This window comes from Phymastichus coffea, unplaced genomic scaffold (assembly GCF_024137745.1).
Source record: "Phymastichus coffea isolate CEN01 unplaced genomic scaffold, Cenicafe_Pcof_1.1 PCOF00059, whole genome shotgun sequence".
Classification (NCBI taxonomy): Eukaryota; Metazoa; Arthropoda; class Insecta; order Hymenoptera; family Eulophidae; genus Phymastichus; species Phymastichus coffea.
This window is the reverse complement of record NW_026706870.1, coordinates 567,842-589,899: the sequence shown is the minus strand read 5'-3', so window position 1 is coordinate 589,899 and position 22,058 is coordinate 567,842. Positions and strand designations below refer to the sequence as shown.

The following is a 22,058-nucleotide window of genomic DNA, read 5'->3' as shown; positions in this document are numbered from 1 at the left end:
TACTATGATTTCGTCCGAACAGCATGTGTTCCAAAATGATACTGATGAAAAGTGAATCCGCGCGGCGAATTAGTTCTTATCTCCGGATGAATTCTTATGTTACATCTCCACTCATATTTATTTAAATGATCGATGTATCTTTATTTTTCTACGTGAGATTCTTGTAGCTTATCTTAACTTCATTTGTAATGGAAATTTAAGAGCTGTGTCATTGAACGGCTGTAGAGATCGACGTTTTTATTACACGAGCGATATTCATATTTTATTTGACCTTGTCTGATTACGTCGAAATACACAAAAAATTATTTCAAAATAAAGAAGACAAATTAATCATAGTGTTTCCGCATTTAGAGAATAATTTACACGATGCTAGCATGAAAAAAACGCTTATATCAAAACCGCATATTAGTCGTGATTAAGCGCTTTGGTGTTTTACTTGCAACAATTTTCAAGTCTACTTCCGAGAAAGATCTGACCGATGGTTCTTTAGCCTAAGTGTATGACCTTGGCAAGTTATCTCTTTCAAAAAAGTAAAAAAATAACGCGATACTTGCAAATTTTTTAACGAATATTTGCTCTTTTTCAATTATTCAATGATATACTTCAATTCTCTAAAATACCGATTTAAATTATTTATCACGGTATATTTACTGAATTATTTACAAGTATTCACCCTCAATATCTTTGATTTCCTTTAAATTTATTCATTTATTAGCATTCATACGCTAGATTCCAAGTAACTTGTTAATTAAATTAAATTTGATTACCATATACTTGAAAATTGAATATTAAGTGGATGGTTCTAAAGTCCTTTGAAAGTATTTTTCTCTTTTTACATCATAAGTGTTTTCATATCCGACGTTTAAAGTAAATGATATAGATAAGATGTAATTTAGATATTTCTTATTTTAATGGTAATTTTTCTAGACTTTAATGTGTTTGCATCATCGTTTGAATATAAGTTATCATTTGAAAATCATTGTGAATGGATTAATCTTCAGTTTTCTGGTTATAACAACAAAAAAGTAAAGTTTAATGAAAATGGTCCTGTTTAGTAACAATTATTCGAAATCTCAGTAATTTATTTTTAGTATAATACGTCGATAAGTTGGTTATTCTCCGACATTTAAGAATTCATTTCTAAGACGTTCCAAGTAAATTATTGATGTTCAGGCAATCACATCCGATTCATTCATAAGTGCGTATACACCAACACGCGATAAAACAATGGGGAAAGGATATTATAACGGGTATATAAGTGCCGTGGTGGTAAGAACCTGGCAATCGATAACAGTCAACTCATTGTTAAGTAATGACCAGTCGACAGCATGTATTTGTTCTGATCATGGCGTTGTTGGCTGTTTGTTTTTTTCTGAAGAGATTAACAAATTTATTTTAAAAAAAAATTTTTTTTCTTTCTTTTCCGACAACGATCAACAACAGCGATACCGAGAACAACATTCAAACAAATTCTTGGCACTTGGCGCTAGTAATGTCAATGCGAAAAGCATAGTTGAGCTGCAGGATGCGAATGTTACTATACGCAAGATCGGTATTGTACAATACGATAGGGTGAGTGGCTTACACTAAAACATTGGTTCTTGCGTTTTTTAGATAAAGTTCAAAGCTCTACTAAAAATATTATATCTTTTTAAGAAGAAACTCTTGTTTTTCTTTTAATTTCACTTTTTATATCAAGTTTATAAATATGTGATAACAACCAGATTTATCTATTTTCGCAATGGAAAATTGTAATAATATATTGAAGATCAACTGTCGTTCTCAAGATATGATATTGAGTGAAAAATGTAAAATACTTGAATCTCTCCTAATAAACCTATAAAAGTAACTGCATCGTGAACACTTCATTTGAATTTAAAAACAAAAAAAAATTATTCAAAGTGACGAAAAAAGATACATCCTGTTAAGTTGAAAAGCCACCTGAATATATTTAATTTTAGATTCAGTGAATAGCAGATGCCAATTTACTGCTAATTATATACTTTTGTGTTTTGTTTTCGACTTCCGCAAAAATCTTAAAAATAATTTTCTTTTTTGGACAATCGACTACCTCAAAGACTTCTTCACACACGCAGTGATAAGCTCTTTAAGAGAAGTAGTATATCAAATATGTCGTATGTAGCAACCAGCAATACGTTTTTATCGGAGCACGAAATTTGTTTACTTAATAGACTACTTTTAAATTATTCAAATAGTACCAAGATGAATGTGCCATAATTGATAGCTTGAAATATGAAAATTTATTAATAACCAACGACAATGACAATAAACTTTTACACATTGTCCGACGAGTCAGTCAAAGTCCGCAATCCGCTAAGAATATCTCAAATATATTCATAATCATTTGAATTTTCATTTGAACTGGAAAAAAATTTTTGTTTTTATTTTCATAGCTTCTCCAGACAGCGGTTAAGCTGATCGCGCGCACAGGCACTCAAGTGGACTGCCAGATACTGTATTAAAGGAGCTGCTGGACATTACATAAGTCATTGATTGACTGCGCTGTAACTGTTTTTTTCTACTCGTATTCCTCAAAAGGCCTGTGTAATAAAAAAAAAATTTCGTCTGATAATCTAATTACAGACAAGCTATTTAATTACCAACAAGGAACGTTGAGTTTTCAACTGAGAAGATTCAATTACTTGCACGCTAGCATTTTTAATGTATTGTGAGATATCAACACTTTGATTTTACTCATTAAATATGCATTGTAATTATTGTGATTAATATCAAAATAAATTTATGCAAGAGCATAATAGCTACTGCATAATTTTATTTCGATTATACTCGATCGTTGATATTGCACAATTTTCACAGCGAAAGCTACATTACGAAGGGTACCAGCCAATGTTAAAATTGTTCTGCAATAGTCGCCCCAATAAAGAGATCAGGATAATACTGTTTTCATCTTCGTATAAGCTTTTATTTCCTTTGTAGAAAGATCCAAAAACTTGATTGCGTGGCCTATAAATAATCGCAATATTATTTTATTCGTTGGAAAAAATTTATACGACGATAAAGAAGAAGTTTTCAATTTCGCATGTTAAATACTAGTTGGCTACTTTAAATTGATGAAAATTCAAAGTTCTTCTGCTTAAATAATTTGATAAGATAAGCAGGAAAATATAATCCCTCGGAAATGAGAGGCAAACTATCATACACTTTATAGTCTGACTACACTGAAAGACAAATAACGCAGAATGGTAACCAACTCTTGAGCTTAATTATCTCGCAAATTTTCGTAAAAGCAAGACATGAGCGTAGCTGGAGAGGCTCGCGCGAGCAGGTTAACGAGCGACAGCAAGCGTGTAACGGCTAATTGGTATTCGGCGTCGTCGACTGATCGTCCTGCGGATAGCTAAAGTTACGCCAAACTCGTCGAGCTGTTTATTAGATTCAGCGATGCGAGAAAGCATGACGCGGCTTCTGCGTATCTGCTTCAAATCAGGAGTTTCAAGTCTTGCCAAGCTTTAAAACTAAAAGCTGGAATTATCATCTCGTACTTGAAAAAGTTTTGTTCCATTCGAGTTGTCGGGAGCGACAAAGAGAAAATGCTTTTTCTGCGAAATAATTCTTAATGTTAATGCAATTATCCGGAAAGACGAATGCCAGTTCCAAGTTGAACTTTCTAAAGTAGCTCCGGCATACGCAGCGTTTCCAAAATATCATCACGGAGAAACTTTGAGCACGTGGAATAATGCATTTCGCCAAGCTCCCACATCGACAGAAAGTTCGTCATACAACTTGAGCCTCGCGTAATTTTCACCTCGATAAACACACTGCCAGGTATTGAATTGGCTAACTCGAGCGAACAGTCAGCCAGCGAGGCGGCAGCCGTCTCGTTTTGCAGATTGGCGAACCGCACTGACAATACTAATAAAAGGGAAATCAACTAGACATTGTTATCGAGCTTACGTATATATACGTACACTAAGCTACTTCTGACAATACCATTTTTTTCGATGGTATCGCATGGTACAGTTCTTTCATTTGTTTTTTTATTTGAATAAAACAGTCACTTGTCAAGTGAACCTGTTGCTTCAAACTTTTGACGAGCAATTTTTAATGCGTGGATCAAAAGCTACATCAATAAAATAAGACTGCCCTAGGAAAGAGATTAACAGCTGTAAAGTGAAAATCATCGGAGAAAGCATTAATCAACATCCCTCGTCGAGGTTACGTCAGTTAACAACGCGAACTCGGTAGTATAAGCTGACTGGCTTAATCCTTCTCTCTCTCTCTCTCTCTCTCTCTCTCTCTCTCTCTCTCTCTCTCTCTCTCTCTCTCTTTATTTTTTAGGGTTCATTGTTCGCGTGGGTGTTAGGGCGCGTAGCACGCGGGAGAGGATAATGGATTATCGGGCCGCGAAATTGGTAAGTGGCTTTGTCGTAATTGCGCCCCGTCTCTTCGTGTAATTGGGTTTTTCCAGCGGTTGCCTCCACGAGTACAGAGAAAGAGAGTGAGAGGGAGAGCTGCTAATTGAGAAGCGATTTTTAAACGTTTCGTTTGTAAGATTTTTCCTTTCTCTTTCTTTTATGGATTGCTAATGTTCATTGTCAAAGGTAATGATCGAACGTGCTTAGTGAGCGTGAAACAATTGCTGCTATAAGTATATGGTTTCGTAATTGCTATATTTGCAATTTTGCAAACGACTTTAACGATCTGATAAATTGAATATAGAAGTGGTAACAATTTTATAAAATAAAATTCGAGGTTTTTCTAGCAATAACGCCTGTCAAAGAATTTCCAAAACGAACGTTTTTCAAAGAAATGCAGTGAATATACTCCATCCGACAGAATGATAGATCGACTGAGCCAACGATAAGATCTCGCGGCTTGCTAAACTTTAATCTCGCGCACTTTCTTGGGTATTTCAAAGCGGATAGCTCCCGAATGAAGACTTTACACGCGAAGTCAGATAGTCAGTGGAGTTTCGATTCGAAAAGTGAAGCGATACAGAAGCTTTCCAGAAATTGACTCCTCTGCCGCAAAAAAAGAAAAAGAAATAAGTCGTTTATGTATTCGATTTCAATGCAAGAAACAAGTGTCTCAACGTGACTTTAGTATTTCGAGAAAATAGAGTTTTACGCTGACTGAAAGAAAACTTCAAAAGGAAAGATGTCGAAGGAGCGCAATAGTTATCAAGCGAAATAAAATAACTGTCGCCGACCTTATTCACTCGCGGCACGTCTGCACATAGAGTATAGCGAATCACTTGCAGCTAGCGGTCGTTGGCGTTGACATTCAATTTGCCGAAAAGCATAGAAAAACTCGGGGCGCGGCTGCACAAAAAGAAGATACGATGAAGTGATTGTCCGAATGAGCTTGGAAAGGACGGACTTTGTTTCTGCGTACGTGAAACTCCAATCATTAATTTTGATGTTTGTGATATTTCAAGCAATAAATTTATATTGACCGAGATAAATTTCGAGTTTTTTCCACACTTTGAAAACATATAATTCGATACACGTTACATATATAATTGAAAAGACAAATTGTCAACTTAAAAATAACTTTTCCAAAATATGAGCATGAACTTTTTTACGAACATCCTCGAAGATTTTGAAATCGTTGTTGCTTCCTTGATGAGAAAGCATTGTTTTAGTTATTCTCAAAGATTTTATCATTTTGCTCTAACTAGTGTCATCAAACGCACTTCGCGCGTTAATCTCTTGTTTGTGATAACACTTTTTTTTATGCTTGAATCAAATCAAAACTAAAAGCAGACAAAATTAAAAATTCTAAAATATACTACATACAAAAATAATTCTATAGTTCGAAATGCTCAACATCAGTCGATATTGATTGTAGGATATCTCCATATCAGTAGATATATTAGTTTAATAAACATATAATAAACCAGTTTTTACCAATTGCGCATAGTACTTTTCTTAAAATTTTTAATGATGTTTATTCGAAGCTCAATTTGATAACAAAGATATCCAATAAATTAGTTATAATAGATCAAAGTTATTCAATAAAGTTAGACCGTTAAGCAGATATGGATGTTATTTTCTTCTTAATTTCTCTGAATTATGTGTTTTTATCTACTCAAATTGATAATAGTTTTATGTTTAATCTATTTGGCATTTTAACACTTCAAGTTGTTAATTATACACCGATTTACCGACATGTCAGTTGCTATGCTAATCCAATACACTGTAAGTGTTATTAATTACATACAAATACACACTGTTACATAACAGTGATCCATATGTAATTACCTTTCAGTCAATCAGATCATGAATAAAATGACTTTACTCACGGGTCACCAATTTACTAAATTAGGATTTTTCTGTATTTATGATTATTTCTCAAACTTCTTTTTAGCTGTTGTATTTAATTTTATTACATCTAAATTTAATAATTATTTTATTACATAATTTCATTTGAATTAATGAGAAGTATAACAAATCAATCAATCTAGCCAATGTTTTTTTCTTATTTTACCACTAATACCTATAAGTTATTTTGTTTAAATTAGGTGTATATAATTTATATTGTGATACGAATGTGGTATATTATATCCATCCTCGTAGCATATCGTACCAGAACTATTAATAATTCGTAAAAAGGAAAGAAAACGATTTTTTCCTTGTATTTAAGCATTCTTATATGTACAGAAACTTTCGGAATTTTCTGATTTTCAATTTACCTTGTTTATAATAGGATTGGTATATATAGTTATTTATTTATTTTAGTGAAGTTTTAAATTTGTCTAATTCTAGATTCTCAAAATTACCCAGTTCGATATATTGCAAAGTTATTGTGTTATTATAGTTGAACTATGTCAGTGAAGAAAAATTATAGTGGACAGAAAATAACATTTTGTGCACAAATTGTATCATCATACTGCTCAATTGTTATTAAATTAAGACATTATCTGTAAATTTTGAACTATATATTTTGTATGAATTATGTATTGACAACAGAATGCTAATTGAAGAAATAATTGGTCTTATTTTATCCTATATACGCAACGAAACCAGCCTAACTTATTTGATGGGATAAATTGTACAATCAATTTTCTTCATACCTATAGATCGATAGTTTCGTCTCAAAATTAAGATATCTAGTTGCAATTTTCTTATCGTAAAACTTTAAAATCTCTAATGATCAAATAAATTCTCCTGATACAATAAAAGAATAAAACGTATGACATTTTTCTATAATTATTATTTATTCAAATTATTATTTAATGTATCTTTCTTGGCTTCAGCGAGTCCAACGAGGTAATTCATAGTTCCAATTGACATTAATTTTACCTACATCACTTGTGTTATTCGCATGAGATCATCTAACATCACTATAGATGTTAATAAATTCTCTGTAATCTTCAACTCCTATGCGATGACCTATAATGATTATTATCATTAATGCCACCCACATCACTTGACCTAATCGAATGAGACGATCTGTGATCGCCATTGATGTCAACTATCCATCGACGTCCTCCATCCCTCATATCACTCCAATGAGATGATCCATAATCACCGTTAAAGTTAATTTTACCTTCGTGACTTAGACTACTCCAGTCAGACAAACCATCTCCGCCATTGATGTTAATTTTACCTTCATGACTAGAGCTACTTGAATGGGACGATCCAAGATTGCCATTAGTGTTTAATCCGCTACCATGAATCGAATTACTTGAATGGGACATTCCATCACCGCCATTAATATTAATGAACCGATGGCTTGAGCCACGCCAATTAGATAATCCAGAATCACCATCGGTGTTCATTTCATTTCCGTGGTTTGAAATACTCCAATAAGACGATCTATCATTATCACCATTGATGTTTATGGATCCTCTGCGCATTGAACTACTTGAATGAGACGATCCATCTCCGCCATTGGCGTTAGTTTCACCTTTCTCATTTGAGCTACTTAACTGAGATCCGTGACCACTCTTGATATTAAATACACCACCGCGGCTTGAACTACTTAAATGAGATAATCCAGGATTGCCATTCATGTTCATTAACCCATTATGCCATCCCGTTACCCTTGAGCTATGGTCATGTTCGAGTTGTTTATTTATGCCTAAGTTTATTTCTTTTCCGTGATCGTTGGATGAAGTATATGTTTCATCTAACTTGACTACATCAGCTGGGACTAGATATGAACTTCTATGGATATTATGACCACCAAGGCCATTTAAGTCATCTCCTCGAATGGAGCTACTCGCCTGTGATGATCCGTAAATGCCGTTAATGTTCGATTCGTCCCCTTGGCTGGAACTACTTGAATGAGACCATTCACCATCACCGTTGATATTAATTTTACCTACATGACTGGAGCTGCTGGCATTAGACGATCCAAGACCACCGTTCATGCTTAATCCACCTTCCAAGTTTAAAATACTAGAATGAGATGATCCAACACTGCCGTTGACATCAATTTCACCACCATGACTTGAGTTACTCGCCAGATATGATCCGTGACCGCTATTAATATTTAATTCGCCACCGTCACTTGAATTACTCATATGAGATAATCCAAGATTGCCATTGATATTCATGATTCCACTATGGGATCCCGCTACCCCGGTACTATGGTCAAGTTTGACTTGTTTATTTATGCCTAAGTTTATTTCTTTTCCGTGATCGTTGGATGAAGTATATGTTTCATCTAACTTTACTACACTAGCCGGGACCTGATATGAATATCTATGAATATTATGACCACCAAGGCCATTTAAGTCATCTCCTCGAATGAAGCTACTCGCCTGTGATGATCCGTAAATGCCGTTAATGTTCGATTCGTCCCCTTGGCTGGAACTAATTGAATGAGACCATTCACCATCACCGTTGATATTAATTTTACCTACATGACTGGAACTGCTGGCATTAGACGATCCAAGACCACCGTTGATGCTTAATCCACCTTTAAAATTTGAAATACTAGAATGAGATGATCCAACACTGCCGTTGACATCAATTTCACCGCCATGACTTGAGTTACTCGCCAGAGATGATTCGTGACCGTTATTAATATTTAATTCGCCACCGTCACTTGAATTACTCATATTAAATAATCCAAGATTGCCATTGATATTCATGATTCCACTATGGGATCCCGCTACCCCAGTGCTGTGGTCAAGTTCGACTTGCTTATTTATACCGAAGTTTATATCTTTTCCGTGATCATTGGATGAAGTATATGTGTCATCTAACTTTACTACACCAGCCGGGACCTGATATGAATATCTATGAATATTAAGACCACCAAGGCCGTTTAAGTTACCTCCTCGAATCGAGCTACTCGCCTGTGATGATCCGTAAATGTCGTTAATGTTCGATTCACCCCCTTGGCTTGAACTACTTGAATGAGACCATTCACCATTACCGTTGATATTAATTTTACCTACATGACTGGAGCTGCTGGCATTAGACGATCCAAAACCACCGTTGATGCTTAATCCACCTTTCAAGTTTGAAATACTAGAATGAGATGATCCAACACTGCCGTTGACATCAATTTCACCGCCATGACTTGAGTTACTCGCCAGAGATGATCCGTGACCACTATTAATATTTAATTCGCCACCGTCACTTGAATTACTCATATGAGATAATCCAAGATTACCATTGATATTCATGATTCCACTATGGGATCCCGCTACCCCAGTGCTGTGGTCAAGTTCGACTTGCTTATTTATACCGAAGTTTATATCTTTTCCGTGATCGTTGGATGAAGTATATGTTTCATCTAACTTTACTACACCAGCCGGGACCTGATATGAATATCTATGAATATTAAGACCACCAAGGCCATTTAAGTCATCTCCTCGAATGAAGCTACTCGCCTGTGATGATCCGTAAATGCCGTTAATGTTCGATTCACCCCCTTGGCTTGAACTACTTGAATGAGACCATTCACCATCACCGTAGATATTAATTTTACCTACATGACTTGAACTACTCGCAAGAGACGATCCGTCACGGCTGTTTTTGTTTTGTCCTTTTCGGAAACTTATGAAACCCAAACGAGACCATTTATCATCGCCATTAATATTAATTCCACCTACGTGATTTAAGTTACTCGTCTGAGATGATTCTTGATCACTATTAATATTTATTTCGCCACCTTGGCTTGAACTACTCAAATGAGATAATCCAAGGTTGCCATTGATATTCATGATTCCGCTATGTGATCCCGCTACCCCAGTGCTGTGGTCAAGTTCGACTTGCTTATTTATGCCAAAGTTTATATCTTTTCCGTGATCGTTGGATGAAGTATATGTTTCATCTAACTTTACTACACCAGCCGGGACCTGATATGAATATCTATGAATATTAAGACCACCAAGGCCGTTTAAGTTACCTCCTCGAATCGAGCTACTCGCCTGTGATGATCCGTAAATGTCGTTAATGTTCGATTCACCCCCTTGGCTTGAACTACTTGAATGAGACCATTCACCATCACCGTAGATATTAATTTTACCTACATGACTTGAACTACTCGCAAGAGACGATCCGTCACGGCTGTTTTCGTTTAGTCCTTTTCGAAAACTTATGAAACCCAAACGAGACAATTTATTATCGCCATTAATATTAATTCCACCTGCGTGATTTAAGTTACTCGCATACGACGATTGAAGACCGTTGCGAGTGTTTAGTTCTCTCTCTTGGCTTGTACTGAATCGACTTGGATGAGACGATACATTATGGTCCTTGAATGTAATTTTGCCTTCATTACTTGAGCTACTTTTGAATTGTCCTGAGTTTTTATCTCCATTCAAATGGATGTTTATATCTACGTTGTGTTCCAATAGTTTTTTTTTCCCAGCTTCCAAATCAAATTCCGACTTTTCGACATGCTCTGGATGATCTGTTTCTATCACATTGAATAAAAGACTTGCCTTTTTATCGCGTTCTCCATATTTTTTTTTGTTTAACTCTAAGCTGGATAGCAGGTTGATTGAGTTATGCGGATGTTTGTCTACTATATCTTCGCCGTCAGTACTATTATAGCGACTGCTCTCATGACTTATAGATCCACCAATATCTACACTTACTTTACCTTCATAAAGTTTTCCTACATCATTTTGTTGATTATCGTGAAAATTTTCTTTTTTAACGAGACTGTTATGATGACTGTAATCATTATTGTCAGGTTTTTCTGTTATGACATGATACAGTGAAAAAGCTTTTTCTATTTCATTCCTATAATTATCAAACTCATTTACTGTACTCCCAATGGACGGTTCTTTTTGGTTTCCTTGGCTGCTCTTGACATCTGAAACGATAATGAAATGGAATATAGATTGAAAACAGCGCAAAATCACGAAAGTTAATGTCATGTTGCAAGTTTACCGTGTTGAAATGTATTTCTACGGTCATCATCACTTTTTAGTTGCCCTGAAAATCCGCTTCTGATATCTATGTCAAAACCAGAACCTACATTTACCGACTGTCCTGAGTTTTTATCTTGACTTGAATGAACGTTTAAATCCTTGTTCTGTTCCAATAGTTTTTCTTTTTCTGCTTCCAAATCAGCTTTCAACTTTTCACCATGCTCTAAATGTTTAGTTTTTATCGCATTCAAAAGCATATTTCCTGTTTTATTGTGTTCTAAATGATTTTCTTTGTTCAATTCGAGACTAGCTTGCAAATTGGTTGAGTGATCCGGATGATTGTCTACTGCATTTTCACCATCAATTTTCACATGGTGACTGTCCTTATGACTAATAGACTTGCCAAGACCTACGTCTACTTCACCTTTATAATATTTTTCTACATCGATTTGTTGATTGTCGTTAAAATTTTCCTTTTTTACTGAACCGTCATGATGACTGTGATTATCATTGTCAGGTTTCTCTGTTATGACATGATACAGCGAAAAAGCTTTTTCTATTTCATTCCTATAATTATCAAACTCATTTACTGTACTCCCAATGGACGGTTCTTTTTCGTTTCCTTGGCTGCTCTTGACATCTGAAACAATAAAGAAAAGGAATATAGATTGAATACAGCGCAAAAACACGAAAGTTAATGTTGATAGTTTACCGTGTTGAAATGTATTTGTACGGCCATCTTCACTTTTTATTTGCCCTGAGAATCCGATTCTGTTATCTATGTCAAAACCAGAACCTATATTTCCTAAGTTTTTATCTTGGCTCAAATGGATGTGTCCCAATAGTTTTTCTTTTTCCGCTTCCAAATCAGCTTTCAACTTTTCACCATGCTCCAAATGTTTAGTTTTCACCGCATTCAAAAGGGCATTTGCATTTTTACCGAGTTCTAAATGTTTTTGTTTGTTCAATTCGAGATCGGCTTGCAACTTGGTTGCATAATCACCTTGTTGATTGTTACTTGAACCATTATTTCCACTTTTTAATTCGCCCGACAGACCGCTTCTGATGTCTAATCCAATGTCAGCACCTATATTTACCGACTTTCCTAAGTTTTTATCTTGGCTCAAATGGATGTTTAAGTCTTTGTTGTGTCCCAATAGTTTTTCTTTTTCCGCTTCCAAATCAGCTTTCAACTTTTCACCATGCTCCAAATGTTTAGTTTTCACCGCATTCAAAAGGACATTTGCATTTTTACCGAGTTCTAAATGTTTTTGTTTGTTCAATTCGAGATCGGCTTGCAACTTGGTTGCATAATCACCTTGGTGATTGTTACTTGAACCATTATTTCCACTTTTTAATTCGCCCGACAGACCGCTTCTGATGTCTAATCCAATGTCAGCACCTATATTTACCGACTTTCCTAAGTTTTTATCTTGGCTCAAATGGATGTTTAAGTCTTTGTTGTGTCCCAATAGTTTTTCTTTTTCCGCTTCCAAATCAGCTTTCAACTTTTCACCATGCTCCAAATGTTTAGTTTTCACCGCATTCAAAAGGACATTTGCATTTTTACCGAGTTCTAAATGTTTTTGTTTGTTCAATTCGAGATCGGCTTGCAACTTGGTTGCATAATCACCTTGTTGATTGTTACTTGAACCATTATTTCCACTTTTTAATTCGCCCGACAGACCGCTTCTGATGTCTAATCCAATGTCAGCACCTATATTTACCGACTTTCCTAAGTTTTTATCTTGGCTCAAATGGATGTTTAAGTCTTTGTTGTGTCCCAATAGTTTTTCTTTTTCCGCTTCCAAATCAGCTTTCAACTTTTCACCATGCTCCAAATGTTTAGTTTTCACCGCATTCAAAAGGACATTTGCATTTTTACCGAGTTCTAAATGTTTTTGATTATTCGATTCGAGATCGGCTTGCAACTTGGTTGCATATTCACCTTGTTGATTGTTATTTGAACCATTATTTCCACGTTTTAATCCTTCCGACAGACCGCTTCTGATGTCTAATCCAATGTCAGCACCTATATTTACCGACTTTCCTAAGTTTTTATCTTGGCTCAAATGGATGTTTAAGTCTTTGTTGTGTCCCAATAGTTTTTCTTTTTCCGCTTCTAAATCAGCTTTCAACTTTTCACCATGCTCCAAATGTTTAGTTTTCACCGCATTCAAAAGGACATTTGCATTTTTACCGAGTTCTAAATGTTTTTGATTACTCATTTCGAGATCGGCTTGCAACTTGGTTGCATATTCACCTTGTTGATTGTTATTTGAACCATTATTTCCACGTTTTAATCCTTCCGACAGACCGCTTCTGATGTCTAATCCAATGTCAGCACCTATATTTACCGACTTTCCTAAGTTTTTATCTTGGCTCAAATGGATGTTTAAGTCTTTGTTGTGTCCCAATAGTTTTTCTTTTTCCGCTTCCAAATCAGCTTTCAACTTTTCACCATGCTCCAAATGTTTAGTTTTCACCGCATTCAAAAGGACATTTGCATTTTTACCGAGTTCTAAATGTTTTTGATTATTCAATTCGAGATCGGCTCGCAACTTGGTTGCATATTCACCTTGTTGATTGTTATTTGAACCATTATTTCCACGTTTTAATCCTTCCGACAGACCGCTTCTGATGTCTAATCCAATGTCAGCACCTATATTTACCGACTTTCCTAAGTTTTTATCTTGGTTCAAATGGATGTTTAAGTCTTTGTTGTGTCCCAATAGTTTTTCTTTTTCCGCTTCCAAATCAGCTTTCAACTTTTCACCATGCTCCAAATGTTTAGTTTTCACCGCATTCAAAAGGACATTTGCATTTTTACCGAGTTCTAAATGTTTTTGATTATTCAATTCGAGATCGGCTCGCAACTTGGTTGCATATTCACCTTGTTGATTGTTATTTGAACCATTATTTCCACGTTTTAATCCTTCCGACAGACCGCTTCTGATGTCTAATCCAATGTCAGCACCTATATTTACCGACTTTCCTAAGTTTTTATCTTGGCTCAAATGGATGTTTAAGTCTTTGTTGTGTCCCAATAGTTTTTCTTTTTCCGCTTCCAAATCAGCTTTCAACTTTTCACCATGCTCCAAATGTTTAGTTTTCACCGCATTCAAAAGGACATTTGCATTTTTACCGAGTTCTAAATGTTTTTGATTATTCAATTCGAGATCGGCTCGCAACTTGGTTGCATATTCACCTTGTTGATTGTTATTTGAACCATTATTTCCACGTTTTAATCCTTCCGACAGACCGCTTCTGATGTCTAATCCAATGTCAGCACCTATATTTACCGACTTTCCTAAGTTTTTATCTTGGCTCAAATGGATGTTTAAGTCTTTGTTGTGTCCCAATAGTTTTTCTTTTTCCGCTTCCAAATCAGCTTTCAACTTTTCACCATGCTCCAAATGTTTAGTTTTCACCGCATTCAAAAGGACATTTGCATTTTTACCGAGTTCTAAATGTTTTTGATTATTCAATTCGAGATCGGCTCGCAACTTGGTTGCATATTCACCTTGTTGATTGTTATTTGAACCATTATTTCCACGTTTTAATCCTTCCGACAGACCGCTTCTGATGTCTAATCCAATGTCAGCACCTATATTTACCGACTTTCCTAAGTTTTTATCTTGGCTCAAATGGATGTTTAAGTCTTTGTTGTGTCCCAATAGTTTTTCTTTTTCCGCTTCCAAATCAGCTTTCAACTTTTCACCATGCTCCAAATGTTTAGTTTTCACCGCATTCAAAAGGACATTTGCATTTTTACCGAGTTCTAAATGTTTTTGATTATTCAATTCGAGATCGGCTCGCAACTTGGTTGCATATTCACCTTGTTGATTGTTATTTGAACCATTATTTCCACGTTTTAATCCTTCCGACAGACCGCTTCTGATGTCTAATCCAATGTCAGCACCTATATTTACCGACTTTCCTAAGTTTTTATCTTGGCTCAAATGGATGTTTAAGTCTTTGTTGTGTCCCAATAGTTTTTCTTTTTCCGCTTCCAAATCAGCTTTCAACTTTTCACCATGCTCCAAATGTTTAGTTTTCACCGCATTCAAAAGGACATTTGCATTTTTACCGAGTTCTAAATGTTTTTGATTATTCAATTCGAGATCGGCTCGCAACTTGGTTGCATATTCACCTTGTTGATTGTTATTTGAACCATTATTTCCACGTTTTAATCCTTCCGACAGACCGCTTCTGATGTCTAATCCAATGTCAGCACCTATATTTACCGACTTTCCTAAGTTTTTATCTTGGCTCAAATGGATGTTTAAGTCTTTGTTGTGTCCCAATAGTTTTTCTTTTTCCGCTTCCAAATCAGCTTTCAACTTTTCACCATGCTCCAAATGTTTAGTTTTCACCGCATTCAAAAGGACATTTGCATTTTTACCGAGTTCTAAATGTTTTTGATTATTCAATTCGAGATCGGCTCGCAACTTGGTTGCATATTCACCTTGTTGATTGTTATTTGAACCATTATTTCCACGTTTTAATCCTTCCGACAGACCGCTTCTGATGTCTAATCCAATGTCAGCACCTATATTTACCGACTTTCCTAAGTTTTTATCTTGGCTCAAATGGATGTTTAAGTCTTTGTTGTGTCCCAATAGTTTTTCTTTTTCCGCTTCCAAATCAGCTTTCAACTTTTCACCATGCTCCAAATGTTTAGTTTTCACCGCATTCAAAAGGACATTTGCATTTTTACCGAGTTCTAAATGTTTTTGATTATTCAATTCGAGATCGGCTCGCAACTTGGTTGCATATTCACCTTGTTGATTGTTATTTGAACCATTATTTCCACGTTTTAATCCTTCCGACAGACCGCTTCTGATGTCTAATCCAATGTCAGCACCTATATTTACCGACTTTCCTAAGTTTTTATCTTGGCTCAAATGGATGTTTAAGTCTTTGTTGTGTCCCAATAGTTTTTCTTTTTCCGCTTCCAAATCAGCTTTCAACTTTTCACCATGCTCCAAATGTTTAGTTTTCACCGCATTCAAAAGGACATTTGCATTTTTACCGAGTTCTAAATGTTTTTGATTATTCAATTCGAGATCGGCTCGCAACTTGGTTGCATATTCACCTTGTTGATTGTTATTTGAACCATTATTTCCACGTTTTAATCCTTCCGACAGACCGCTTCTGATGTCTAATCCAATGTCAGCACCTATATTTACCGACTTTCCTAAGTTTTTATCTTGGCTCAAATGGATGTTTAAGTCTTTGTTGTGTCCCAATAGTTTTTCTTTTTCCGCTTCCAAATCAGCTTTCAACTTTTCACCATGCTCCAAATGTTTAGTTTTCACCGCATTCAAAAGGACATTTGCATTTTTACCGAGTTCTAAATGTTTTTGTTTGTTCAATTCGAGATCAGCTTGCAAATTGAATAAGTGATCTGTATGTTTGTCTACTGCATTTTTACCATCAGTCTTTATGTGGTCACTGTCTTTAGGGTTTATAGATCCGCCAATATCTACAGTTACTTCACCCAAACGATGTTTTCCTACATCAATGAGATGATTATGCTGATGATTTTTATCATTTTCAGGATCGTGATAGAATCGCTGGTCATAGCCGCGAAGTTTTTCCTTTATCCCATGATGTATAGAAGAATCTTTTTTTATTCCATGCTCGTTAACATCAAAAACCTCTACTTCACTCCCAATTGACGCTTCTTCTTGGTTTCGGAAGCCATCTGAAGTGAAATTGAAAGGAATTATAGACGAACAACAATCTCAAGGCAAGTTAATCCTTTGTTGCATATTTACCTTGTTGATTAGTACTTGAACCTACATTTCCATTTTTTATTCCTCCTGACAATCCGCTTCTGATATTTAATCCAATGTCAGCACCTATATTTACCGACTTTCCTAAGTTTTTATCTTTATTCAAATGGATGTTTAAACCTTTGTTGTCTCCCAATAGTTTTTTTTTCTTCGCTTCTAAATCAGCTTTCAACTTTTCGGCATGCTCTAAATGTTTAGTTTTGATCGCATTCAAAAGGACATTTGCCTTTTTACCGAGTTCTAAATGTTTTTCTTTGTTCAATTCGAGACGAGCTTGTAAATTGGTTGAGTGATGTGGATGTTTGTCTACTGCATTTTCATCATCAATTTTTATATGGTGACTGTCCTCATGGCCTGTAGACCCGCCAATTTCTACGCTCATTTCACCTATTTGATGTTTTCCTACATCGATTTGATCTTGGCTCTGAGCTTTCTCTGTTATCAGAATATGTATATTTATTTTGTTGATCATAAATTTGTTACCGATAGAAAAGGTTCTACTATATTTTGAGCTTGCGACAATACAATTAATGCTATAGTATAAACCTATTTTTAGCTAAATATTATGCTTATTAAATGATTGAATCAAAGTATTTTCAAATTATAAGGTTATTAATTATTACTAGTATCTTACTTTTATGATGATCTAAAGAAATATCAAAGTCAACGTGTTTATCGTGATGGCGGCCATCACTCGCAGTAAGTCCAAGTTTAACAGCTTTTTTTATACCGCCTTCAGGCAAATTTTCCGAACTAATTCCATCATGAATCTCTAAACCCAGATGTTTATCATTGCTTCTGGCGCTGTCGTGTTTTAACAAGGAATTAATCCCAAGATGCTTTCCAATATTTGTGATAGAATCTAAATGGTAATTTTTAAATCGTAATGATCACAAGGAACGTATATGTAATGAAAATACTCAATAATTACTTAGAAAAGCTGCATTTGGTTTGCTATAAAGAAAATTCAGCAAAGCCACGAAAAATATAACTTGAATCTTCATTATTTTTAATAGAAAATGAGAGTAATATACCTGTACGGTATAGTTCACAAGTCTAAATACTGTTCGTAATTTTCGGTTTTTCTTCTTATAGTGCGATACCGTCGAGACATCGTGATTGACGTAAAAATATTACAGCTTTTTGGCTTAAATTCTTCTAGCAAGAAACACGTGTACACATTTTATCGAGATACTTAACTATTTATTCCTACGAGAAAATTTTTGAAATAAAATTATACGATTTTTGAAATTACACCAAAATGTGAAATAATATTTCTTGTGCGAGATATTGATCCACATAACATCACTGTAATGTATAAAATCTATGAATGAAGAAATGACTTTTTAATTAAATATTAGAATATTAAGGTGTATTTGGTAAATGAACTAGGTACGCTTTTTCGTTTGAAAAATAACAACAAACATATTGATCGAATAGTTTTAAAACTTATAATACATTCATTAATATTTGTGTCTGTTAAAATAAATATTACTACACACACATACGCGCACACACATACACACACACACACACATACATTTTATTATGCTTAAAATATGTATTGTTTTTTTTATTTATTTATTTTAAAAAGTTTAATTCAAAGAAAGAGTTACTTTGCTTAAAATATATTTTTATGTTATTTGAATGTAAATTAATAAATATAATTAAATATAATATAATGATATTTGCAGTAGAATATACATTAATGAATTAATCCAAAAGAGTTATCAGTTTAATCGTTTACTTCGAAATCGAAATAAACAAAAATTCGCTGGTGAAGAAACCCAGCTGGAATAAAGGAGTTAGTTCGTTTAATTATCGTGTTGCGCCAGTCGTTTCACGTCTCAATAATGCAAATGGAAGGAAGTAACGCGAGGAAAGCGAGATTGAGCGGCGTTCGAAAGCGAAAGTGACGGGTCGAGGGTTCACAGAGGCTGCAACAACTCCCCCGTCGAGCTTCTAACTCGGCCTTGTCAGCGTCTTGCTATGTAAATTCATGTCATTAGGCACGCGATTCTTGTGCATGCGTTACTTTATCTGTTTTTTCTTTTGCTTTTTCTGTGCAGGTTAATTGCAACGTATTGTCTTTTAGAGGATAAGTCGTCTTTTTATGCATTTGAAAAAAAAATTTATGACAAAATAACGTTTCAACATATTCTTTCGTGCGCAATCCGAAATACACACGATGCAATATTAGGCATTTTGTTTGAACAATATAATTTTTTTCTACTCAGAAAAGGAATTTGCCGTTAGATATTTATGAATTTCCACTTTTTACGCCACGTCACAATGACTTGTTATTTCAATTAATAACTTTAATATGTATATTGCGTTCAGATAAAATACTACAAGCAAGATTGTGCATTGTTCCAAAGCTATGTGTTTACCAGTAGTCATGAATATTGAATAAAAGCAATGTTTCTTTTTATTTTAATTCAACTTTTAAGCTATTCACATAATTTTATACATTTAAGATTAAATAAATAATTATTCTGATCTTGGGATCTGAACATGTACATATATAAAGATATTTTTATACAGATAATTATAGAAATATTTTGATGATTGTCTACTGCATTTTCACCATCAATTTTCACATGGTGACTGTCCTTATGACTAATAGACTTGCCAAGACCTACGTCTACTTCACCTTTATAATATTTTTCTACATCGATTTGTTGATTGTCGTTAAAATTTTCCTTTTTTACTGAACCGTCATGATGACTGTGATTATCATTGTCAGGTTTCTCTGTTATGACATGATACAGCGAAAAAGCTTTTTCTATTTCATTCCTATAATTATCAAACTCATTTACTGTACTCCCAATGGACGGTTCTTTTTCGTTTCCTTGGCTGCTCTTGACATCTGAAACAATAAAGAAAAGGAATATAGATTGAATACAGCGCAAAAACACGAAAGTTAATGTTGATAGTTTACCGTGTTGAAATGTATTTGTACGGCCATCTTCACTTTTTATTTGCCCTGAGAATCCGATTCTGTTATCTATGTCAAAACCAGAACCTATATTTCCTAAGTTTTTATCTTGGCTCAAATGGATGTGTCCCAATAGTTTTTCTTTTTCCGCTTCCAAATCAGCTTTCAACTTTTCACCATGCTCCAAATGTTTAGTTTTCACCGCATTCAAAAGGGCATTTGCATTTTTACCGAGTTCTAAATGTTTTTGTTTGTTCAATTCGAGATCGGCTTGCAACTTGGTTGCATAATCACCTTGTTGATTGTTACTTGAACCATTATTTCCACTTTTTAATTCGCCCGACAGACCGCTTCTGATGTCTAATCCAATGTCAGCACCTATATTTACCGACTTTCCTAAGTTTTTATCTTGGCTCAAATGGATGTTTAAGTCTTTGTTGTGTCCCAATAGTTTTTCTTTTTCCGCTTCCAAATCAGCTTTCAACTTTTCACCATGCTCCAAATGTTTAGTTTTCACCGCATTCAAAAGGACATTTGCATTTTTACCGAGTTCTAAATGTTTTTGTTTGTTCAATTCGAGATCGGCTTGCAACTTGGTTGCATAATCACCTTGGTGATTGTTACTTGAACCATTATTTCCACTTTTTAATTCGCCCGACAGACCGCTTCTGATGTCTAATCCAATGTCAGCACCTATATTTACCGACTTTCCTAAGTTTTTATCTTGGCTCAAATGGATGTTTAAGTCTTTGTTGTGTCCCAATAGTTTTTCTTTTTCCGCTTCCAAATCAGCTTTCAACTTTTCACCATGCTCCAAATGTTTAGTTTTCACCGCATTCAAAAGGACATTTGCATTTTTACCGAGTTCTAAATGTTTTTGTTTGTTCAATTCGAGATCGGCTTGCAACTTGGTTGCATAATCACCTTGTTGATTGTTACTTGAACCATTATTTCCACTTTTTAATTCGCCCGACAGACCGCTTCTGATATATAAAGATATTTTTATACAGATAATTATAGAAATATTTTGAGTTTACGTCCAATGTTTATCCTTTTATTAAAAATGCTTGACAAAATTTATGCTCAAAATAGCACAAAAAGTTTTCTGAAGTATAATGAAAGATCGGACATTTATTAATTCATAGTATCCCTGTCGAAAATGATCTATGCATAAAATTAAAATAAATAGAAATCATCTATTAGTTACATTTGCTAACAGTTATTTACAATTTATAACCGTTTATAAACGTCAGATTTTGGACTCGTACAACAATTATAAAGAATTTTTTTCTGTTAAAATCTGACATTATTAGATAATAACAGTTTGTTCAATTACTAACGGTGATTTGCATATTTATTCACCAAAATAAATTTATTTCGAGAAATAATATTGATTCAAATAACTATAAATAACTACAAATAACAGTTATCACCAAGTACCTATTGGAATAAAAAATTATTATTTATTATTTGCATTTAATTTCAATTATTAATTTGCCAATACCGGATACAAAAAAATTATTATAAGCGAAAAAAATTAAATGATAATAACAATTTATAAGCGTTTAAAATAATTTTTAAATATCACGTATAATAATGAACTATTACATTTATAAGCAATAATTTAGATATTTGAAATTGATTTAAAAATTGTTCATAATTGCTATTAGTAACAAATCTTTTTATGATAAAAAGGTGCATTTCCGAAATTGTCTATAATTGTTAATAACTGCATATCATTATTACTGATAGAAATAACCGTTAATAACTGTTATACATGTCTAAAATCTGACGTTTATAAACTATTTTAAACTGCAAATAACTGCTTGTAACAGTTTTACGCTAAAATTATTTCCAACAGGGATTGATAGTCAAAAAATTAAACGAATATCATTAATTGACCAAAATAACCCTTATAAACGCGCGTAAAAACTAACTCGTCAACAGCGATATTCATCAGCTGAAATAAAAGCGTAGCTGCAGCTATATACACCAT

The 22,058-nt window shown here is 34.4% G+C and overlaps 2 protein-coding genes across 2 annotated transcripts; both read right to left on the bottom strand.

The window, feature by feature from the left end:
• Window positions 1–6,347: 6,347 nt before the first annotated feature.
• LOC131666631 (uncharacterized) lies at window positions 6,348–18,165 on the bottom strand. The gene is made up of 6 exons (XM_058939467.1): window positions 18,056–18,165; window positions 17,759–17,986; window positions 17,107–17,559; window positions 12,036–17,033; window positions 11,343–11,963; window positions 6,348–11,265 (listed from the first exon to the last, which is right to left on the bottom strand). Exons 1-6 carry the CDS (start codon window positions 18,126–18,128, stop codon window positions 7,358–7,360), a joined length of 10,281 nt encoding a protein of 3,426 aa, XP_058795450.1. The 5' UTR covers window positions 18,129–18,165; the 3' UTR covers window positions 6,348–7,357.
• A 1,409-nt stretch (window positions 18,166–19,574) lies between these two features.
• Window positions 19,575–22,058, bottom strand: LOC131666630 (uncharacterized). Its single transcript, XM_058939466.1, has 3 exons — window positions 22,000–22,058; window positions 20,066–21,045; window positions 19,575–19,993 (listed from the first exon to the last, which is right to left on the bottom strand). The coding sequence occupies exons 1-3, from the start codon at window positions 22,056–22,058 to the stop codon at window positions 19,575–19,577; spliced, it is 1,458 nt and encodes a 485-aa protein (XP_058795449.1).

Excerpts from the sequence above, each read along its gene's own strand:
- LOC131666631 (XM_058939467.1), bottom strand. The coding sequence starts at position 18,128 with ATGAAGATTCAAGTTATATTTTTCGTGGCTTTGCTGAATTTTCTTTAT. Across the intron at positions 17,560-17,758 it reads TTCTTTAGATCATCATAAAA|AGAAAGCTCAGAGCCAAGAT; the intron begins GTAAGATACTAG and ends TTCTGATAACAG. Across the intron at positions 17,034-17,106 it reads TTCAAGTACTAATCAACAAG|ATGGCTTCCGAAACCAAGAA; the intron begins GTAAATATGCAA and ends ATTTCACTTCAG.
- LOC131666630 (XM_058939466.1), bottom strand. The coding sequence starts at position 22,058 with ATGGTGTATATAGCTGCAGCTACGCTTTTATTTCAGCTGATGAATATC. Across the intron at positions 21,046-21,999 it reads ATGAATATCGCTGTTGACGA|AAGCGGTCTGTCGGGCGAAT; the intron begins GTTAGTTTTTAC and ends TTTATATATCAG. Across the intron at positions 19,994-20,065 it reads TACAAATACATTTCAACACG|ATGTCAAGAGCAGCCAAGGA; the intron begins GTAAACTATCAA and ends TTATTGTTTCAG.